The sequence below is a fragment of the Staurois parvus genome, unplaced genomic scaffold (assembly GCF_062004578.1).
Source record: "Staurois parvus isolate SC_StPar_1 unplaced genomic scaffold, SC_StPar_1.0 ptg001026l, whole genome shotgun sequence".
NCBI lineage: Eukaryota > Metazoa > Chordata > Amphibia > Anura > Ranidae > Staurois > Staurois parvus.
This window is the reverse complement of record NW_028318822.1, coordinates 361,325-385,000: the sequence shown is the minus strand read 5'-3', so window position 1 is coordinate 385,000 and position 23,676 is coordinate 361,325. Positions and strand designations below refer to the sequence as shown.

The following is a 23,676-nucleotide window of genomic DNA, read 5'->3' as shown; positions in this document are numbered from 1 at the left end:
CATTAATACCTCACCCCTGTGGACTCGGCGTGGCGTCCCATTACCTTGAGGCAAGCTATCTCAGAATGGGAGGGTAGAACGAGTTTATAAAAAAGCTTTGACGAAAGAGATTTGTCCCCGAAACGCATCAGTAACCAGACCGCACTGACAGTTGGACACCCTGCCCATTGCTGTGGCCATCTCCATTGTCATACAAAGTGTTATATACATGTTACGTTTGTGAGTATGTTTTTGTCTTTTATACATTTTGTATAAACTGGATAATGCACTAGGTGTTTGCGCCACCTGTTTGCTCTTTTCCAGTTGTTGATTTTCCCCATCTGGGGAGGGCTGCATCCCCAACACGTTATCCATAGGCCAATGGTCCCCTGGCCTTCCTTTGGCAATTGGTTCCTGGAGCGATGGAGAGTATACACTGCAGAACGAGTTTATATTCGACTTATTGGACTTGGTGCTTAATAATAACTTTTTTTCTGTTTCTGGGGTGAGTTACCAGCAGATGAGGGGAGCCTCAATTGGAGGCCCTTTGGCACCTGCGTACGCCTGCCTCCACCTAAGCTGGTGGGAGGAAGAAGCAGTATATTTGTTCATCTATGTACCTAAGCCCTGTGGGGCTGCAGTTGAGGTACATTGACGACGTTCTGATGCTCTAGAATGGCTCCGTCAGTGAACTGGAAAAGTTCACGACAGAACTTGGGGAAAAACAGTTGAGACATCAGAGTTACCTATAACTCCGATCCAAAAGAAATCCCTTTCTTAGCCCTCCTAATCTCGACTGAAAATAATGGACTAACGACAAAAACATACAGAGAAGAAACAGCGGCAAATACTTTGCCGCAAGCCACTAGTCAACCAAAATCTCTCATAAAAGGAATACCTATGGGCAGTGGTGTATTTAGGTTTTGTGCTGCCCTAGGCAACACGAAAATCGTCTGCCCCCCTCCCTCGCAGAGAGAGCCTGACACCAACCAACAACCCCCACCCCCCCACACTGGAGAGAGCCTTCCACTACCACCACCATCCATACAACAGAGGCACCCCCCTCCCAGCGAAAGAGAGAAAGACACTCACCTCCAGACATCACTGGAATAAGAGTCAGGCTCCGCATACACCGTCAAGCAGCCCTTAGCCTCACCACCTGGTCCCCATGCCACGTGTGTCCCTTCTTCTGTCCCTTCTTCCGGAGAACAGTGCTGCCCTCTGCAAAATGCCGCCCCAGGCAAATGCCTTATTTGCCTTGTGGTAAATATACCCCTGCCTATGGGTCAATTTTTGAGGATCTGACGAAACTGCTCAAGGAAAGAGGGCTATAGACATGAGGCAGGCAAGCTATACAAAAGATTGAGAGTCAGTAGATGGTAGGCAGTCAGTAGACGTTAGACAGAAAGTAGACAGTCAGTAAACGCTAGACAGTCCATAGACGGTAAACAGACAGTAGACAGTCCGTTGACGGTAGACATTCAGTAGACAGTCCGTAGATAGTAGACCGTCAGTAGACAGTCCATAGATTGTAGATATTCAGTAGACGGTAGACAGTCTGTAGACGGTAGACAGTCCGTAGACAGTAGAAAAGACAGTAGACGGTAGACAGTCCATAGACAGTCCCACCTGCACGAGGGCGAACAGAACTTTTAAGCGCAAATACTTCTGTGAATTATCAAAATAGTTCTGATCCTCTTAGGATTATAACAATGTGGTTTCCAATGGGAGGATGTACGCAAAATCTTGAAAAAAAAACCACTGGCATTGGTCCTTGGTCTCCACAAATAGTAGCCATCGTAGGCCCAAAGACATTATTGATGGGGAGATGATCTAGAAACTTAAGAGACATGCTGGTGCAGTATGAGTTCATGAGAACATTCCCCAGAAATTGACTCACTGACCTTCCACAGATGAAAGGGGTGTTACCCTGTGGAAGATGCCGAATCTGCAAATAGGTTGACCGTACTGATGTGTTCACTGATGCGGACCACCAGACTATCTATCAGATTCAACACTTTAGAAATAGTTATTATATTATATTACGAACAGATTGCTCAGCGCTTTACAAAATGAAGGCAGACATTACAGTTACAGTACAAATTGGTAAAAGAGGAATTAGAGGGCCCTGCTTGTCAGAGCTTACAATTGTGGTACGATGCAGGTCCTATATACAATGGAGTACCCATGTAAAAAACTGTACGTTGGTTGAACACATTAGCAGTGTCCGACAAAAGGTGGACAATAGCTCGATTGCCCAACATTTTATTGAAAAGTATGAAGGAAAATCTGATGAACTCTGTGTAAAGGGATTTATGTCCTAAAAGTTTCTAATTGTAGAGGAGATTTCAATACCATTCTTCTAAGAAAGGAGAAGAAATGGATTTTTAAATTGGGCATGCTGAGGGCAAAAGGGCTTAAAGTGTTACAAAACCCACAACAGTAAAAATCAGTCTGTATATGCAATAAAGCATGCTTGTTATGCTCACTGTAGAACCTGAGGGGTTAATCCTCTGCATTGTGTAAAAAGGCTGTTTGATCCTGACTTCTCTGATCTGCCCCTTCGTCCAGTGTCCCCCTCTTATCTCCTGATAAGAAATTGTGTGGAGACAATCTGCACATGCTCAGTTTGATGTGTTTTGCTAGAGAGGTTTTTCTGTTTCTTGGGAGAGTGCATGTGATCCGTACAGGCCAATCAGCTCTGTCCAGACAGAGGTCAAGGGTTCTGCATTCTCCTAGAGCAGAATGAAAACTCCCCCTATAAGCTTTAACCAGTGCGCAGCCTGACACTGATAGAAGTCACAAGAATGCTCTATAAAGCTGATGAGAAAAGGTATTTAGTTTATATTTACTAAAATAATTGCATTTCAATGTTGTGTGTACTGTGGGAGACCGGATATAGTGAATGCAGGGTCTTGGAAGAGCAGATATAGTGAATGCACGGTCCGGGGGGAGTAGATATAGTGAATGCAGGGTCCAGGGTTTAGTAACACTTTATTACAGAATTTAACCTGCAGGTCTTCCTGGATCCATGAGAGGATGGATCTCCTGAACCCTCATAACCCCTTCCCTCTCCCCCCTTTCCTCCTCTCCCTTCTTCCCCCTTTTTTCTCTGGCTCTTCTCAGCAAATACCTTGGGATGTCTACTTTCCAAAATAAGGGTATTTTGGTTTTTTTTGTACTGTCCTGGCATTTTAGTGCCTCAAGAAATGTGATTGGCAGTAAGAAAGTCAGAGCTGGCTAAAAGATGCCTAAATAAGAAAGGAGAAGAAATGGATTTTTAAATTGGGCACGCTGAGCCCGAAAGGGCTTAATACAGAATTTAACCTGCAGGTCTTCCTGGATCCATGAGAGGATTGAAATGTGGTTAACGATAATTTTCTGTGCACCCCTGGACCATCATAACCCCTTACCCCCCCCTTCTTCCCCCTTTTCCCCTCCCCTCCCTATTCCCCCCTTTTTCTCTCTGGATCTTCCCTCTGTCCCCTCTCCCCCCCTCTTTACACCCCTATGAAATGAAATGTCCATGCAGGAATGCAGGGGCTGAATGCTTACAGATCTACCGAGGACTGTGTCTAGCAATTGCACTGTGCTGATGCCATGCTTGCTACTTTGCGATAACCTCCTGCTGCATTTCTACTACCATTCCGCTTCTCCTCTCTGCCTGTGCTTGCCTGCTCACATTCTATGAAAGTGGAGGGCCTTCGAAACTATGACAGATAGTCAGGAAATCAAATGTGCAAGTTACGCCCTTTGAAAGCATGAAGGTGCTCATTGGATTTTAGGCTCACACGTGGTATCCCCATACTCAGGAGAAGAAGCAGAATGTGTTTTGAGGTGTAATGCCACATATACCCATGATGTGTGTTAAAAATATCCTTTTGATTTTTTTATGATGTTTAAAAAATTTTTTTTTTATTTTACAAAAAATTGTGGCAAAAAATAAGATCCTTCAAAGACTCAACATACCTCTCAGCGCATACCTTGGGGTATCTCCTTTCCAAAAAGGGTTTTTTTGGGTGGTGTTTATACTGTCCTGGCATTTTAGGGCTCCGAAAATGTGATAGGTACTCAGAAAATCCAATGCGTAATTAAAGCCCCTTGAAAGCCTAAAGGTGATCAATGGATATTGGGCACCTGTACATGGCTAGGCTGTCAAAAAGTCTCACACATATGATATCCCTATGCTCAGGAGTATAGCAGAATGTATTTTGGGGTGAAAGCCATGTATGTCCATATCTCAGTAAAGTGACAACTTTGTTTAAAAAAAAAAGTTTAATTTTCTAAAAACGTGGCAAAAAATAAGATCTTCTAAAGATTCAACATGCCTCTCAGAAAATACCTTGTGGTGTCTACTTTCCAAAAAGGGGTCATTTTGGTGGTGTCTTTACTGTTCTGGCATTTTAGGAGCTCTGTAAATATGACGGGTAGTCAGGAAACCCTGTGTTTATGTGTAATTATTGCCATTTGAAAGCCAGAAGGTGGTCATTGCATTTTGAGCCCCTGTGTAAGTCTAGGCTGCCAAAAAGTCTCACACATGTGGTATCCCCATACTTGGGAAAAGTATCAGAATGCGTTTTGGGGTATAATTCCATGTATGTGTGAGAAATACTGTATATCATTAAAGTGCCAACTTTATGTAAAGAAAATAAATTTTTGTTGGCATTTTCCAAAAACTTGTGGGAAAAAAAAGTCTTCCATGGACTCAACATGCCTCTCAGCGAATACCTACTTTCTAAAAAGGCATTTTAGCGCATCAAGAAATGTGAGAAGCAGTCAGAAAGTCAGAGCTGCTTAAAAGATGCCTAAATTCCAGTATATATATATATACGCACCATAGTTTGTAGATGCCATTACTTTCTTACAAACCAATTAACCCCTTCACGCCGGCGCCTCACTGCCCTTTAAGGATTCCAGAAGCCGGGGGGCGGGGTTTAGGGTCATGTGACCACCGTGACATGATTGGGAAAGGTCCCGATCGAAAGAGGAGATCGGGACCTTTCAGTGAGTACCGGACATGTGTGCTGGGAGCGCGCAGGGCGCGCGCTCTCGGCACATGTGTCCTTTTTTTAATAGAATGCAAATGTGCGGCCGCTCGGTGTCTAGGCCCAGATGAAGCAGAAAACTTAATGATTAACTTTATGCGTTAAAAGCGGGGGTTTAGTTAGCACACATTTGAAAATACATCTCCACTCCTTTGGTGGGAGTGGAGCTGACCCATCTATAGGGACATACAGTTCATACACACACAGCACAAGGCCGGGGTCACACTACCAGAGGGTTCTCGGGGCTGCAGTTCCTCTGAGCTCTACTAGGTGGTAATCTCACCTCCACCCATACAGGAAGTCTTTATGGAAGACAGGAAGTGATGTTGAGTGCAGACAGGAAGTGATGTCAGGTATAAATAGGAAGTTCTGGGTGAGTTATGAGGAAGTAGAGAGGAGACGTTGGTGGAAGTGGCAGCAGAGGAGGTAATAAGATGTTATTTCCTATTTACACCCAGTAACCCCCCATCATATCCGTCCTCTTCTTCCATAGTCATGTCTGTCCTCTTCCTCCATAGTCATGTCCGTCCTCTTCCTCCATGGTCATGTCCTTCCTCTTCCTCCATAGGCACTGTGACGTCTTTTATCTCCAGCAGATGATGATACACACATATATAGTGTGGGAACCCAGATTAACCCCTTCAGGGGCACAACATTCCCCCACTTCCGGGACCGGAACATTCTCCTCATTGTGGAGATGGGTCACCTTCTCACCTCATCAGTCTATACTAATGGTAGAATTGCCGCTTCATTCCCTTAAACCCGAACACATGGTATATACACGGGTTCTGAGGCTAATTTAATGCAGGCACTAAGGGAGTTTAATGACCACCTTCATCAGCCACAGAACCTGTGTCATTAATATGTGTTCGGATTTAAAGAGATGAGGTGGCAACCGTAAGTAACAGATTATACGACTTTTATCAGTGTCGGGGGATGGGGGGTTATTTCGGGGGATTGGAATATGAATGTCTTTATTTTATAAGATTCAAATAGGAAGAAAGAGAGAAAAATGTAATTTGTAGGAAATGTCCTGAAAACGTATTTCTCCATAATGATCCCAGTCTCAGATATTCATCCTGAAATGTGATCAGTAAAGTCTCCGGAGAACACGGAGATCACAGGGATAGGATGTGTCCTGGCAAAGCCCAAAGACAACGTTCATCTTTCAGTTTAGGAGAGGTGGGACGCACCCGGGAGAAATGATTCTGTGTACAGAAACCTCACAGAGCGCCCCCCACAGCTCCTCCTCCCAATGTCCCTCCATCCAGAGTCAGAGAATCCTATGACATCACACTGACCTCACAGCTCCTCCTCCCGATGTCCCTCCATCCAGAGCCAGAGAATCCACTGACATCACACTGACCTCACAGCTCCTCCTCCCAATGTCCCTCCATCCAGAGCTATAGAATCCTATGACATCACACCGACCTCACAGTTCATCCTCCCCCATTTCCTTCCATCCAGAGTCAGAGAATCCTATGACATCATACTGACCTCACAGCTCCTCCCCCCAATGTCCCTCCATCCAGAGTCAGAGAATCCTATGACATCACACTGACCTCACAGCTCCTCCTCCCAATGTCCCTCCATCCAGAGCCAGAGAATCCTATCACATCACAACGACCTCGAAGCTCCTCCTCCTTATGTTCCTCCATCCAGAGCATCCTATGACATCACACCGACCTCTCAGCTCCTCTCCCCGAAGTCCTTCCAACCAGAGCCAGAGAATCCTATGTCATTACTCCGGCCTCACAGCTCCTCCCCCCAATGTCCCTCTATCGAGAATCAGATAATCCTATGACATCACACTGACCTCACAGCTCCTCCTCCCAATGTCCCTCCATCTAGAGTCAGAGAATCCTATGACATCACACCGACCTCACAGCTCCTCCTGCCAATGTCCCTCCATCCAGAATAAGAGAATCCTATGACATCATACTGACCTCACAGCTCCTCCCCCAAATGTCCCTCCATCCAGAGACAGAGAATCCTATGACATCACTCCGACCTCACAGCGCCTCATCCCAATCTCCTCCAACCAGAGTCAGAATATCCTAAGACATCACACTGACCTCAAAGCTCCTCCCCCCAATATCCCTCCATCCAGAGCTAGAGAATCCTATCACATCACACCAACCTCACAGCTCTTTATCCCAATCTCCTCCAACCAGAGTCAGAATATCCTATGACATCACACTGACCTCACGGATGCTCACAATGTCCTCCAACCAGAGTCAAAAAATCCTATGACATCACTCTGACCTCACAGTTCCTCCCAATGTTCCTTCATCTGACTCTTCTCTTTTTTTCCCATGCTCCTATGATGTGGGCAGATTCTCAGTATTCTCCCTTGCAAAGCAGGACTGTGGGTCCTGTACGTAATGACGTCACAATGCCTGCAACAAGGCTTAAGCCTTTGGAGTGGGGGGGGGGGGGGGTCTGTGTGGGTATTTGATATCGGGGATGTTTAGTGGTAGAAACAGCTTTGTAGATGCCAGTCTGAACTGTGCTTTAGGGCTTGTTGGCCCGCATTTGTTGAACAAACTCAAAGTTCATCAGGAAAATAGATGCCCACACAGGGGATTCCACCATAAGAAAACAAAATGAAAAAAGTATGCCAAGCTACCTGGCTCTCTCTTCAGCAGTGCTGCTGCTTAGGCCTAAAACCTCGGCTCTTGGCAGGTCCTTTTGGCCATGCAACAGAGTACCTCTGTGTTTCTGTTTCCTTCTCTTAGCTCTCCTTGCAGCCATTTCAGTTGCAGCACCCTCATGTAGGGGTTTTGGTGATACCCCGGGCTCTCTCTTCTCTGAGACTCCTATGACTTACCTAGTCATCATGACTTTCCCCAGGACTTTGTCCAGACCCACTTACCCATCTCCAATTCTTCACTCCTATGGACAAGGAATTTCTCCTGCAGCCTGGAGTTTTGTCTCTTGAGTGGAGTCCGCCTGTCTCCTAATTGGAGTCCTGAACTATGCCCAAGTCCTTCATTATAAGGGCCGTGCACAACTGCACCCACAGCCTGCTGGTCTGCAAGACCTGGGCACTGGGTTGGAGATTTATTCCCTCCCAAAACAGTTTGATATCTCCAAACTCCAGAACCCAATCTGGAAGTATCAAAACAAACATTCTGCATGAAAGTTTGAGAAAACAGCTTTTGAAAGTATTAAAAACCAACTTTCTGCTTTTAGAATCAATGTTCTGGAGCTCAGCATTCTGCATACAGTATGTGCAGTCCGTGTGTCATGTCTACTTCCCTTTTCACGCCAGTGTTCCTCATCATAGTATATTATACCTCAGTCCTGAAGAGGGGTTTTAACAAAATGGAGACCTGAATGGTGATGTGAGGATTCTGGGAGGTCCCATGACATCACTCTTATCTCTATTAATAAACACAGACCTGACCGGAGAGGTGAGGGGGATTCTGGGAGGTCCCATGACATCACTCTTATCTCTATTAATAAATGCAGACCTGACCGGAGAGGTGAGGGGGATTCTGGGAGGTCCCATGACATCACTCTAATCTCTATTAATAAATACAGACCTGACCGGAGAGGTGAGGAGGATTCTGGGAGGTCACATGACATCACTCTTATCTCTGTTAATAAAACACAGACCTGACCGGAGAGGTGAGGAGGATTCTGGGAGGTTACATGACATCACTCTTATCTCTGTTAATAAAACACAGACCTGACCGGAGAAGTGAGGAGGATTCTGGGAGGTCACATGACATCACTCTTATCTCTATTAATAAAACACAGACCTGACCGGAGAGGTGAGGAGGATTCTGGGAGGTCACATGACATCACTCTTATCTCTATTAATAAAACACAGACCTGACAGGAGAGGTGAGGAGGATTCTGGGAGGTCACATGACATCACTCCTATATTAATAAAACACAGACCTGACCGGAGAGGTGAGGAGGATTCTGGGAGGTCACATGACATCACTCTTATCTCTATTAATAAAACAGAGACCTGACCGGAGAGGTGAGGAGGATTCTGGGAGGTCACGTGCCATCACCCTTATCTCTATTAATAAAACACAGACCTGACCGGAGAGGTGAGGAGGATTCTGGGAGGTCACATGACATCACTCTTATCTCTGTTTATAAAACACAGACGTGACCGGAGAGGTGAGGAGGATTCTGGGAGGTCACATGACATCACTCTTATCTCTGTTAATAAAACACAGACCTGACCGGAGAGGTGAGGAGGATTCTGGGAGGTCACATGACATCACTCTTATCTCTGTTAATAAAACACAGACCTGACCGGAGAGGTGAGGAGGATTCTGGGAGGTCACATGACATCACTCTTATCTCTGTTAATAAAACACAGACCTGACCGGAGAGGTGAGGAGGATTCTGGGAGGTCACATGACATCACTCCTATATTAATAAAACACAGACCTGACCGGAGAGGTGAGGAGGATTCTGGGAGGTCACATGACATCACTCTTATCTCTATTAATAAAACACAGACCTGACCGGAGAGGTGAGGAGGATTCTGGGAGGTCACGTGACATCACTCTTATCTCTATTTATAAAACACAGACGTGACCGGAGAGGTGAGGAGGATTCTGGGAGGTCACATGACATCACTTGTATCTCTATTAATAAAACACAGACCTGACCGGAGAGGTGAGGAGGATTCTGGGAATGTCATTTGATTTTACGATTTGTGTTCAGCTCAGGTAATCATATGACATCACATTGCCTCCACCTCTCTCATAGAATAGAGAAAGAAAAAGAAGATTCTAGAAGTCACCAGAGAGATCACTGAGCTGCTGACAGGAGAGGTGAGCGGTGCCGGGAATTCTGGGACATTCTCCAGTAACAGACAAGGGATGTGTCTGGATGGTGACTGTATCATTGTGTGTGTCAGGTTCCTATAAGGTGTCAGGGTGTCACTGTCTATTTCTCCATGGAGGAGTGGGAGTATTTAGAAGGACACAAGGATCTCTACAAGGACGTCATGATGGACAATCAGCCGCCCCTCACATCACCGGGTAAGAGGAGACTTTATTGTAAAGGAGAGAGCAGTACGGAGGATCCACCTAGATCCCCCATCATCTGATAAACACATAGAAACAATGGATTCAGTCAGTGTGTGTGTTTCCTACAGATGGATCCAGTCATGGGAACCCACCAGAGAGATGTCCCCGTCCTCTGTATTCCCGGGATTCCACACAGGAAGGTCACACCATCCCTCACCATCATCAGGTAGATGGATCCAGTCATGGGAACCCACCAGAGAGATGTCCCCGTCCTCTGTATTCCTGGGATTCCATACAGGAAGGTCACTTCATCCCTCACCATCATCAGGTAGATGGATCCAGTCATGGGTACCCACCAGAGAGATGTCCCCGTCCTCTGTATTCCCGGGATTCCACACAGGAAGGTCACACCATCCCTCACCATCATCAGGTAGATGAGGAACAATCACTGATAGTATCATTAGGATCTGTACATTATCTGCATTGTTACCATTGATGTCATTTTTATTATATATTCAGAGTGGAAACCTGAGAGATCCTAAAGTTGAGGTTAAAGAAGAGATAAAAGAGGAGGATGATGAGGATGGGGTGATGGAGGAGTCAGAGCTTCTAAAAGTACACAAAGATCTGTACCAGGACACCATGGTGGAGTCATCCAGCTACAGGAACCCACCAGAGAGATGTCCCCGTCCTCTGTATTCCCCAGATTCCACACAGGAAGGTCACACCATCCCTCACCATTACAAGGTTTGTGGGATGGAGCATCTACACGTGATGTCACAATATTAAAGCTTATATTTTACAAATTATGTTTTCTCTCACTTTCTTTATGTAGAGTGGAGATCCAATCGATATAGAATTTGAGGTGAAAGCAGAAGAAGAAGAGGAGTATGTGAGGGATGATCAGCAGTCTATGGAGGAGGATGGAATAACGGGGACATTTATAGAGGAGGACACTCCTACAGAGATCAGCACAGGTGGGTCATGAACACTAAATCCATTCCTCCACCCATACTGCTCACTGATTGGTCCAGAGTAGGGCGGGGACTGGGTGATATCAGCCTGTAATCCCCTGGTCACTTTCCTGAGCTGTGTTCCCCGTCCTGTATTCCTGGATTTCTCTCGGATAATCTTCCTTCTCTGTGCTGCAGACACAATCTATGCATCTAGACTGGATCTATGGAGATTCTGGGGTTCAGCTGGCAGCAAATGTTAATTTTCACAAGAATGGGGTTGGTGCCTTGCGTGTTCTTCTCCATGTCCAGGTCTAGCTAGATCTCTGACAGAACAATTCTCCCAGGGTTACTCTGTGGTCTGCTGGCTGTGCCGAGTGGAGGGATATGTCTGTATAGTCTCAGACCCAAGTCACTGAGTGCAGTCTCAGGAGATGGGAGGCAGCGGGGTGGGACCTCTGCAACTTGTCTCAGTCAAGTAAACATTTAGGCTACCACTGATTGTTGAATACCAATATTATGAGTCCTGACCCTTATACTATATACATTATATCAGGCATCACTAAATGGTGGACCACGGTCCGGATCCAGACACAGAAACATTCTTTTCAGGACCGTAGCCTCACCAAATAGTTGCATGAATATCCTCTCCCCGCTGTCAGCTCCCCCACCTGCTGCTATTGTCCTCAAGTAAGGGCACAACATTTGAGGTGCAGCAGGTCTGTCCCTTTCATAACATCGCAGCACTCCCCCCTCCCTACACTGTCCTACCAAATTCATACAAGACGGCAAGCATGGCAGGAGCGGGACTTTTCATATTAGGAAGTGAGTGATTGGTTGCGGGTGATTGGTTGATAGGTAGCATGGTGGTCCAAGCAATCATTTACCTGCCTTTAGCATGAAAAGTCCCGCCCTATGTCCAGACCTGCTGAGCTTGCCGTCTTGTGTGGATAAGGTAGGACAGTGGGGGGGGGGGAGTGCTGCAATGGTATGAAAGGCACAGGAATCTGTAATATGCAGGGAGGACTGTTATGGGGTGATCTGTGATGGGGGTAGGGGGTCTTTGATGGGGTGTCTGTGATTGGAGGGATGGTCTGTCATGAGGGGGGGTTTGTGATGTTGGGGTGAGGGTCTGTGATGGGGGTAGGGGGTCTTTGATGGGGTGTCTGTGATTGGAGGGATGGTCTATGATGGGGTAGGGTGTCTGTGATGGGGGTAGGGGGTCTGCGATGGGGTGTCTGTGATTGGTAGGATGGTCTGTGATGGGGAGGGTGTCTGTGATGGGGGGAGGGGGTCTTTGATGTGTTGTCTGTGATTGGAGGGATGGTCTGTGATGAGGGGGGGGGTGTGATGATTGGGGTAGGGGGTCTTTGATGGGTTGTCTGTGATTGGAGGGATGGTCTGTGATGGGGGGGAGGGTCTGTGATGGGGGTAGGGGGTCTTTGATGGGGTGTCTGTGATTGGAGGGATGGTCTATGATGGGGGGAGGATGTCTGTGATGGGGTGTCTGTGATTGGAGGGATGGTCTGTGATGATGGGGGGATGGTCTGTGATGGGGAGGGTGTCTGTAATTGGGGTAGGGGGTCTTTGATGGGTTGTCTCTGATTGAAGGGAGGGTTTGTGATGATGGGGGTAGGGGGTCTTTGATGGGTTGTGATTGGAGGGATGGTCTGTGATGAGAGGAGGTTTGTGATGATGGGGGGAGGGTCTGTGATGGGGGTAGGGGGTTTTTGATGGGGTGTCTGTGATTGTAGGGATGGTCTATGATGGGGGAGGATGTCTGTGATGGGGTGTCTGTGATTGGAGGGATGGTCTGTGATGATGGGGGGATGGTCTGTGATGGGGAGGGTGTCTTTGATGGGTTGTCTCTGATTGGAGGGAGGGTTTGTGATGATGGGGGTAGGGGGTCTTTGATGGGTTGTGATTGGAGGGATGGTCTGTGATGAGGGGAGGTTTGTGATGATGGGGGGAGGGGTCTGTGATGGGGGGAGGGGTCTGTGATGGGGGTAGGGGGTCTTTGATGGGGTGTCTGTGATTGTAGGGATGGTCTATGATGGGGGGAGGATGTCTGTGATGGGGTGTCTGTGATTGGAGGGATGGTCTGTGATGATGGGGGGAGGGTGTCTGTGATGGGGTGCTGTGATTGGAGGGATGGTCTGTGATGATGGGGGGAGGGTGTCTGTGATGGGGGGAGAGTGTCTGTGATTGGGGTAGGGGGTCTTTGATGGGGTGTCTGTGATTGGAGGGATGGTCTGTGATGAGGAAGGGTCTGCGATTGGGGGGTCTATGATGGGGGTAGGGGGTCTGTGATTGGGCGATCTGTGATGGGTTGGTGTGTGATGTAAAAGTGGGGGAATGGGGGTGGGGGGAGGAACTGTGATATGAAAGTTCTGAGTCATAGCACCAACATGACACTCGGACCTCCGCTAGTAGAAAATTCTTCCTGACCGGACCCCTGTGAATGTTAATTCAGTACCCCTGCTTTATATCATGTAGTCCAGACCCTGCAATTTACTATTGCGTTGTGGATGACATAATCCTATAGTCCCAATTCTTGTATCCTGTACAATGTGCTGTATATTACATCATCCTTCTGCTCGTTATCATCTACCCACTACTATTAATAATAATATGGATTCTCTTTTTTTCTACATCTGTTTCCTACAAGCTGGACATTTTATATCGGATGATGTGATTGGAGCACAGACTTTTACATGGTGATAATAATGTGATAACATCCTCCAACTTTGGACCCTTAAACAGAAAGTGATAATGAGGGAGGAGTCAATACCCCAATGATGGTGGTCTTCAGGATCAGTCCAGTCTTCATCTTGGTTTTTCTCCCCCCATCCTCACTCTCTGACCTCTGGTGGGGCTCAGCCCTGCTGTTCTTCATGACTAAATCATGGACTATTATTATACAGTATTTATATAGCGTCAACGGTTTGCTCAGCGCTGTACATTATAATGGGAGACAGTACATGAGACAGTACAGTAACAATACAATTTGATACATGAGGGGTTTGAGGGCCCTGCTTCTTGGAGCTTACAATCTAGGAGGGAGGGGATAGTGGTACAGGAGGAGATAGCTGTGGGGGATAGAGTGGTAGGAAGAGTGGAGGAGATCGGCAATTAGCTGAGGGCAGGGTAGGCTTCCCTGAAGAGATGGGTCTTCAGGGTGTGTCTAAAGGAGAGGAGGGTAGGTGATAGTCTGATGGATTGGGGGAGGGAGTTCCAGAGGATGGGGGAGGACCTGGAGATGGGCATGGGAGGAGGAGACCAGGAAACAAGAGAGTAGGAGGTCTTGTGAGGAGCGGAGGGTACATTTAGGGTGGTATTGGGATATTAGGTCGGTGATGTAGTTTGGGGCAGAATTATGAACAGCTTTGTATGTCAGTGTTAGCATTTTGAATTTGATCCATTGGGCAATCGGAAGCCAGTGGAGGGATTGGCAGAGGGGGGTGGCGGATACGGAGCGGTTAGTAAGGTGGATGAGTCTGGCCGCAGTATTCAGGATAGACTGAAGCGGGGATAGCCTGTGGTGAGGTAGGCCGATGAGGAGGGAGTTACAGTAGTCGAGTCGTGATATGATAAGGGAGTGGATGAGTTGCTTAGTAGTGTCTGGGGTTAGGAACGGGCGTATTTTGGAGATGTTGCGGAGGTGGAGTCTACATGAGTTTGTCAGTGATTGGACTTGGGGCTGGAAGGATAGGTTGGACTCTAGGATGACACCAAGTACTGCGGGGTAGGACTGATGGTGGCATTGCTGGACGTGATGGAGAAATCAGGAGGGGGGGCACGGGCTGGGGGGAAGACTAGGAGCTCTGTTTTGGAATGGTTTAGTTTGAGGAAGTAGAGTGACATCCAGTCTGATATGTCGTTCAGTAGGCAAGTGATTCGGGCAGAGACTGAGGGGGTGAGGTGAGGGGTCGAGAGATAGATTTGCGTGTCGTCGGCATAGAGCTGGTAGTTGAAGCCATGAGAGTGTATCAGTTGGCCAAGGGAGGAGGTGTAGATGGAGAAGAGAAGGGGCCCGAGGACAGAGCCTTGAGGGACCCCAACAGAGAGGGGGAGTGAGGGGGAGGTTGTAGCATTCTAGGTGACGCTGAAGGAGCGCTGTGATAGATAGGAAGAGAGCCGGGAGAGAGCAGAGTCTCTGATGCTGAGGGAGTGTAGTTTGTTGAGGAGGAGGGGGTGGTCAACCATGTCAAAAGCCACGGAGAGGTCAAGCAGTAGGAGCACTGAATAATGGCCATTGGCTTTGGCAGTTAGCAGGTTGTTGGAGAGTTTGAGTAAGGCAGTTTCGGTGGAGTGTAGGGGGTGGAAGCCGGACTGTAGGGGATCGAGGAGGTTGTTGTCGGTGAGGTGGGAACTCAGGCGGTTATAGACTAAGCGCTCAAAGAGTTTGGATGTAAATGGCAGCAGGGAGATGGGTCTAAGGTTGTTTGGGTCGGTGGGGTCCAGGGAGGGTTTTTTAAGTATGGGAGTGATGTGCGTGTGCTTCAGGGGGGAGGGGAATGTGCCAGTAGAGAGGGAAAGATTAAAGATGTGAGTGAGGAAGCGTAGGATGGAAGAAGAGGGTGTCCGTAGGAGTTGTGTTGGGACAGGGTCAAGGGGGCAGGAGGTGAGGCGGGCTTCTGAGAAGACCTTAGTGACCTCTTCAGTGGTAGCAGGGTTGAAGGAGTGGAGTGTTGAGGGGGTTTTCGTGTGAGGGATGGACGTCTGAGCAGTGGAGATGTCCCTATGAATTGCATTGATCTTGTGTTTGAAGTGATTGGCAATCTCGTGGGCGGTGAGTGAGGTACTGTGTGGAGGTGGGGGCGGAGAGAGCAGGGAGTTAAAAGTAGAGAAGAGCCGGCGAGGAGTGAAGGAGAGGGTATTGATGAGGGTTACAAAGTAGGGTTGCTTGGCAGCGTGGAGGGAGGAGGTGTAGGTGTGGAAGGCAGATTTATATCGGGTGAACGCTAGTTGGGATCTGGTTTTGCACCATAGTTGCTCCAGCGCACGACTGCGTTGTTTGAGATTTTTGGTATGGTCAGTCTGCCAAGGCTGAAGCGGTCGGGGTCTAATGCTTCGAGTGGTTAGAGGCGCTAGCGAGTGTAGAGCGGCTGACAGTGAGTTGTTATAAAAAGTAGTGGCCCGGTCAGGGCAGGACAGGGGAAGGATACTGTGGAAGTGCAGTACTTCTTGTGTTGGGAAGATGGCGATGAGTGATAGAGGGGGTGGGGACCCTCGTCCTATAATCCCCTCATCACTGTCCCTCCTATAAAAGACAATTCTGGTTGTTTCCTCACTCTCTGACTAAGGTCCATGAATAAAGAAATGACCTGGTAGGAGATCAGAGGAGCCATTTCCTAGTTCCCTTGAGGGTGGAATTGTAAGTTCCTCAGAGACCAAGCTGCCTGATGTGGGCGGAGTCCTGGTTTGGGGGAACCAATCAGCTCCTGTCTAGTAATCCTCTTTGTCTTTGTATTTTAGTCCATGGCCGGGAGATGAGAAAAACCTCCGAGGATTGTCTCACTTTGTCTCCAGACTGGAAAGTAGAAGATGAGGACATCACACAGTATAGTCCAGGAGAAAACCCGGCTCCCTCCGATGTCCATCCGGCACCACCCAGTATAGATGGACCATCGGATTCCTCGTATCCTGAGGACCCTCAGACTGTGCGGGACCGGGCCGTCTTTCCAAAGCACAAGAGTTTTTCCTGTCCTGAGTGCGGGAAGGGATTCCGATTTAAATCTGGTCTTAATGAGCATATAAGATCTCACACGGGGGAAAAGCCACATTCCTGTCCTGAGTGCGGGAAATGTTTTTCAAAGAAGTTTAATCTTTCCATACATCAGAGATCTCACACGGGGGAAAAACCATATCCCTGTCCTGAGTGTGGGAAATGTTTTTCAGAGAAGTCCCATCTTTACAGACATCAGAGATCTCACACGGGGGAGAAGCCGTATTCCTGCCCTGAGTGCGAGAAATGTTTCATACAAAAATCAGAACTTGTCATACATCAGCGATCTCACACGGGGGAGAAGCCACATTCCTGTCCTGAGTGTGGGAAATGTTTCACAAAGAAATGTCACCTTTCACTACATCAGAGATCTCACACGGGGGAGACGCCGTATTATTGTCCTGAGTGCGGGAAATGTTTTGTACAGAAATCAAACCTTGTCACACATCAAAGGTCTCACACGGGGGAGAAGCCATTTTCCTGTACTGAGTGCGAGAAATGTTTTTCAGAGAAGTCCTCTCTTTACGCACATCAGAGATTGCACACAGGAGAGAAGCCATATTCCTGTCCTGAGTGTGGGAAATGTTTTGTAAAAAATTCAAAACTTGTCAGACATCAGAAGTCTCATGCAAGGGAAAAAACATATTTTTGTTCTGAGTGCGGGAAATCTTTTTCACAGAAGTCCAATTTCATCATACATCAAATGTCTCACATGGGCAAGAAGCCATGCTCCTGTACTGAGTGCGGGAAATACTTTGTAAACAAATCAGAACTTGTCGCACATCAGAGGTCCCACACGGGGGAGAAGCCGTATTCCTGTCCTGAGTGCGGGAAATGTTTTTCTCAGAAGTCCCATCTTTCCAGACATCAGAAATTACACACGGGGGAGAAACCAGCTGCCTGTTCTGAGTGAGAGAATTGTAACTCACCATAGACATGGATGAAGTGTCGGACCGTGTTGGACATTGATGGCAGGAGAAAAATAAAAATGTCATTACCTTTCATTTGTTAAATAGGTTTTTTGTGATGAAAGCTTTCGCAAAAACTTAGAGGTCTACAAAATGCAGGGCTGCACATAATCACGTATATACAGGTATACAGTGGGGATCGAAAGTTTGGGCACCCCAGCTAAAAATTTGTATTAATGTGCATAAAGAAGCCAAGGAAAGATGGAAAAATCTCCAAAAGGCATCAAATTACAGATTAGACATTCATATAATATGTCAACAAAAGTTAGATTTTATTTCCATCATTTACACTTTCAAAATAACAGAAAACAAAAAAATGGTGTCTGCAAAAGTTTGGGCACCCTGCAGAGTTAATATCTTGTACTGCCCCCTTTGGCAAGTATCACAGCTTGTAAACGCTTTTTGTAGCCAGCCAAGAGTCTTTCAATTCTTGTTTGAGGTATCTTTGCCCATTCTTCCTTACAAAAGTCTTCCAGTTCTTTGAGATTTCTGGGCTGTCTGTCACGCACTGCTCTTTTAAGGTCTATCCATAGATTTTCAATTATGTTGAGGTCAGGAGATTGTGAAGGCCATGGCAAAACCTTCAGTTTACGCCTCTTGATGTAATCCCCCGTGGATTTCGAGGTGTGTTTAGGATCATTATCCATTTGTAGAAGCCATCCTCTCTTTAACTTCAGCTTTTTCACAGATGGTATCAAGTTACCATCCAAAATTTGCTGAAATTTTATTGAATCCATTTTTCCTTCTACTCGTGAGATGTTCCCTGTGCCACTGGCTGCAACACAACCCCAAAGCATGATTGATCCAACCCCATGCTTATCAGTTGGACAGAGGTTCTTTTCATTAAATTCTGTGCCCCTTCTTCTCCAAACGTACCTTTGCTCATTCCGGCCAAAAAGTTAAATTTTAACCTCATCGGTCCACAGAACTTGTTTCCAAAATGCATCAGGCTTGTCTATATGTTCATTTGCAAAGTTCAAACGATGATTTTTGTGGTGAGGACGTAGAAGAGGTTTTCTTCTGATGACTCTTCTATGAAGACCATATTTGTACAAGTATCTCTTTATAGTGGAATAGTGTACCACAACTCCAGTGTCTGCCAGATCTTTCTGGAGGGATCGTGCAGTCAAACGTGGGTTTTGAATTGTTTTCCTCACAATCCTGCGAGCTGTTCTGTCTGATATTTTTCTTGGTCTTCCAGATCTTGCTTTAACTTCCACTGTTCCTGATGACTGCCATTTCTTAATTACATTCCGAACAGAGGATATTGACATCTGAAAACGCTTTGCTATCTTCTTATAGCCTTCTCCAGCTTTGTGAGCGTCAACTATTTTCAGTTTTCTAGACAACTGCTTAGAAGAACCCATGGTGCTGATTGTTGGGGCAAGGTCAGATGAGTCTGGGCATTTAAAACCTTTGAGATTGACATCACCTGGTCTTCCCAGATGATGATTGAGAACAATCCATGACACTGGCAGGTCTCAGCTTGGCAAAGGGGGCAGTACAAGATATTAACTCTGCAGGGTGCCCAAACTTTTGCAGACGCCATTTTTTTGTTTTCTGTTATTTTGAAAGTGTAAATGATGGAAATAAAATCTAACTTTTGTTGACATATTATAAGAATGTCTAATCTGTAATTTGATGCCTTTTGGAGATTTTTCCATCTTTCCTTGGCTTCTTTATGCACATTAATACAAATTTTTAGCTGGGGTGCCCAAACTTTCAATTCCCACTGTATATACTCTCACCTCCTTTTATCACCCAAATTGCATAGGTCAAATACCGCCTTTCCCTTTTAACCCGGGTAGGTATCCTGTGTAGACACAGCATCCAAATTCACAGGGCGTCTGGTGTCGATGAAAAGCCTCTCTGACTATAATCTAAATGTGGGAGGTGTAGACTTCAATAACCAAATGATGAAGCCGTATTTGGCCTCTGGCAGAGCTAGACACTGGAACAAAAAAGTGTCTATATTTATTTCAATTGGCTCTATACAATGCTTTTGTTATTTACAAAGCTCCTGGGAGAACTGGTTCCTTCCTAACATTCCAGGAAGTGATCATCTCAGCCCTTTTGTATCCAGAAAGCACTGTAGCCAAAAACCCAAATCCAGGTGCATGAGAGGCATTTGCCAGATATCCTCCAAACTACCCCAACACAAAGGTCACCCCAAAAAGATGTGTCTGCAGTCAACGTGGAATAAGGCGTGACACCTTTTTTTTTTGTCCCTCCTGTCCTCTGCATTAAAGACAGGTTCTGTCGCTACAGCTCCATAGCGAACTATTCGCCTCGTGCAGGGGTGGGCAACTGTGGCGGAGGTGTAGAACTACAAGTCCCATGAGGCATTGCAAAACTGACAGTTACAAGCATGACTCCCAAAGGCAGAGGCATGATGGGACTTGTAGTTCACCAACAACTGGAGGGCTAGAGTTGCCCACCCCTGGTCTAGGGTATAGCATGGCACAGTACAGGGGTAGACACAATTCTGCACATGAAGGGTCTCTAAAAATGTTAGGTAGTCAGGAAACTCTCACATTTTGAGAGACCCTAAAATCAAAGGCTGGAAAGGTTATTGTTCTGAAAAGCTAAGTTACAAAAAAAGTAATTAAATTTAAAAAAAAAGGTTACTTTATTGATGTAATGTATTGTTACTGTGTGTTAACAGTACAATCATTCTGTATATGCAGTAAAGCGTGCTTGTTATACTCACTGTGGAACCTAAGGGGTTAATCCACATTTTCTAAAAAGGCTGTTTGATCCTGTCTTCTCTGATCCTCCCCTTCTTCCACAGTCCCCAGTCCATCTGCTGATAGCACATGCTCAGTTTAGTGTGTATTGCTAGGATATTTCTTCTTTTTCTTGGGAAGGTGCATGTAATCAGCACAGGGCCAATGAGCACTGTCCAGAAAGAGGGTTGGGGGTTATGCTGCCTCACAGGACAGTCAGAGCAGAATGAAAACTCCTTCTACAAGCTCTGTACTGTCAGCAGATGGATTGGGAAAGAAAAAGAAGGGGAGGATCAGAGAAGAGAGGATTAAACTGCCTTTTTATACAATGTGGAGGATTAACCTCTTAGGTCCCACAGCGAGTATAACAAGCATGCTTTACTGCATATACAGACTGATTGCACTGTTGTGGGTTTATTAACACTTTCAGAACACAACATTCATTAGAGAGAAAAGTCTCTCCTGTCCCGTTCTCTCCTTGACATTTCACAGAGTGAATCCGTATTGTTCTTTCAGTGTCATCCTCCCGTGTTCTGTCCATTTCCACACCGACATCAACATCTCCTCCACCATCCCGGTATATTGGTTGTCTCACCATGTTTTCAATGATGGAGATCCAGTGGTCAGTGTATGGTGACCAATGGGAGACGAATCCCCTTATATCAGTGTTCAGTAGGAGAAGGACATTTTGTCATCAGTGGGAAGATTGCCCCCCTTACAGATCGATTCCAGTTGTTACTGAGAGATAGAAATTGTTCATTTGTCACGGTCCTGTCTACGGCAGAGGTTCTGGAAGATCTGGCATTTCTGCTAGTACTCTGCATGGCCGCAGAAGGACACATCAGCCTCGGTCTGGTGCTAGACGGCCTTTATAAGGAGGCTCATCACTTCCTCAAGTTGCTGGATGATCTCTAGCTCCCTGTTCCTGTGACTTGGCCCGTGATTTCCTGTTACCGACTCGGCTTGCTCCTGGACCTGTCTACTCTGCCTTACCCCTGATCTGACCTCAGCCTGGCTTATGGATACTCTCTCTCGCTCCTCTGTGTATGACCTCGGCTATCCCATCTGACTATGTCTGCTCTTATTCCCACCTGGTACCTGACCTTGGCTTGAACTGACTACCCAGTAAACATCTAAATCCCGGAAGGCTTGCATACCATGCACAGGCGCCTCCTGTCTGCAGACCTATCTCTGTGCACCAGCTGTGCTTCTGAGTGGACCACCAACCAGCACTCCTACAGGTGACCTGTGCAACTTTGGGCCTGACTCCCGCTGTCCCACTCTCAGGGGAGTCCGGAACTTAGCCGCAAAGGAAGCCCTCTCTCCATTGGCCTCCATCACCACAGGGATTTTGCCTGGGGAAATCCGTTCAGCTCCAGAAGGTGTTGATAAGGAGCTACCCTCTTTCCTGGCTGGTGTGTTTGGCAAAGAAGAACTTGACGGGATATGTGGCTGCATTTTGTCATCCTCATTGTATCCCGATATGACAGCAGAGTTCTCTCTGCTTTGAGTATATGGTCCAGTAGGACTCGGAGCATTGAGCACCTCAGGAGGATCACATGCAGGATGCTCATAGGCTTGTGTGGTGAATCGTTCTGCCTTTCGCAGGTCCACTTGATTGCGACGGTAAAGACTGCCTTCTACATCCACAAGATATGATCGAGGAGCAACTCTCTGCACACAGGAACCTATTCTCCAGCGACCGGTCCTGTCACCTGGAAGCGGCTTCATACGGATTGGCTCTCCAATCCTTAGTTCAGGTAAGTCTTTAGCAGACACATCGTATGACAGCTTGGCAATCTGTTTCCTCTGCTGCAGTTTCGCCGGGACACCTGTAACCACACAAGGATCAAGTAATATGTTTGCCACAGGCAATGAAGTCTTCAGTCTCCTAGACATCAAGCGCTGTGCAGGACTACTGTCCATGCCTTCAGATGGGGTGTTCCTCCAATGTAGAATGGCCTTCCACGGATCAGTACCATCAAACTTGGCCTTCTTACAAAGATTCTTCACTATCTTGACAGCCGATTCCACTTTGCCATTTGCTTGCGGGTGCCTCGGGGATGAGGTAACATGCTCGAATCCCCAATCTTTAGAGAACCGTCTGAATTGCTCACATGCAAATTGAGGTCCATTATCCGAGATTACTCTATCCGGCTGGCCATAACGTGCAAACTGTGCTTTACAACGCTTGATGGTAGTATCAGCAGACAGGTCAGGAAGTAGCTCAATCTCCCAAAAGTCAGAATAGTGATCAACAATTAGTAGAAAATCCTGGCCAGCATAATTCAGCAAGTCCATGCTTACAATTTGCCAAGGCCGGGTGGGCAGCACATGCGACATCATAGGTTCTTTCTGTTGTGCCTGCGCATATTCATTGCATGCCGAGCAACAGCTAACAAAGTCTCTAATCTCATTCTGCATGTTGGGCCAGTATAGGGTATCACGTGCTTGCCTATAGCATGCTTCTCCGCCAATGTGACTGGCATGAATACGAGTCAGCATCTCTGATCTTAAAGATTTAGGAATGATGACCCTTGGCCCCTTGTACAGTATACCATCCTGAATGGCGATTTCATCTCTGAAAGTCCAATATTCTCTCACAAGTAATGGCACTTCCAACTTGGAATCAGGCCAACCATTCAGAACAACATATTTAAGAGCCTGCAAACTCTCATCAGTTTCAGTGTGCTGTTTTATCTGAAGCAATCGTTGGTCCGTGACGTTTAAATAGTCTGAATGATTAATCTGTGACAGGACATCCAGGTCCCATTGAACATTGCAAACTGTGTGTTGTGCATACTCAGGTGTACCACCTGCTGCTATAGCTCTGCTAAGAGTGTCACTAATGTACATTTCAGGACCAGGTTTATAGACAACATTTAGGCAATAGTTTTGTAATGTGAGCAACATGCTCTGTAGACATTTGGGTGCACACAAAAGTGGTTTCTTGAAAATAGAAATCAGAGGTTTATGGTGAGTTTCTGCCGTGATCTCGTCGCGCCCATAGAGGTAGTGATGAAAGCGCTGGCAGGCAAACACTATACTCAGACACGCCTTTTCTATTTGTGCGTAGTTTTGTTCCCTAAGAGTCAGTGCCCTTGAAGCAAAAGCGATAGGCTGGCCAGCTTGCAATAGGCAACACCCAAGTCCAGTTTTGCTTGCATCACTTTGAATAGTTACAGGTTTTGTAACGTCATAGTACTTCAGGACAGGTGTGTCCGTGACCAAGCGTTTGATGTCCTGCACTGCATTATCATGCTTAGGAAGCCAA

At 46.6% G+C, this 23,676-nt stretch overlaps 1 protein-coding gene across 3 annotated transcripts in view; it reads left to right on the top strand.

Moving 5' to 3' along the window:
* The window catches only part of LOC149441087 (uncharacterized), an 84,820-nt gene that overhangs the window by 8,341 nt on the left and 52,803 nt on the right, over positions 1 to 23,676 (top strand). Inside the window, exons 1-6 of one of the 3 annotated variants that reach the window (XM_089657761.1) lie at positions 9,633 to 9,829; positions 9,916 to 10,039; positions 10,360 to 10,457; positions 10,547 to 10,774; positions 10,863 to 11,004; positions 16,459 to 17,518. In XM_089657761.1, the coding sequence (XP_089513887.1) occupies positions 9,955 to 10,039; positions 10,360 to 10,457; positions 10,547 to 10,774; positions 10,863 to 11,004; positions 16,459 to 17,518 (1,613 nt within the window). In that variant the 5' untranslated portion in view covers positions 9,633 to 9,829; positions 9,916 to 9,954. Of the gene's footprint in view, positions 1 to 9,632; positions 9,830 to 9,915; positions 10,040 to 10,359; positions 10,458 to 10,546; positions 10,775 to 10,862; positions 11,005 to 16,458; positions 17,713 to 23,676 lie in introns of those variants that run through there. The other 2 variants (XM_089657760.1, XM_089657762.1) reach the window with 2 other exon arrangements.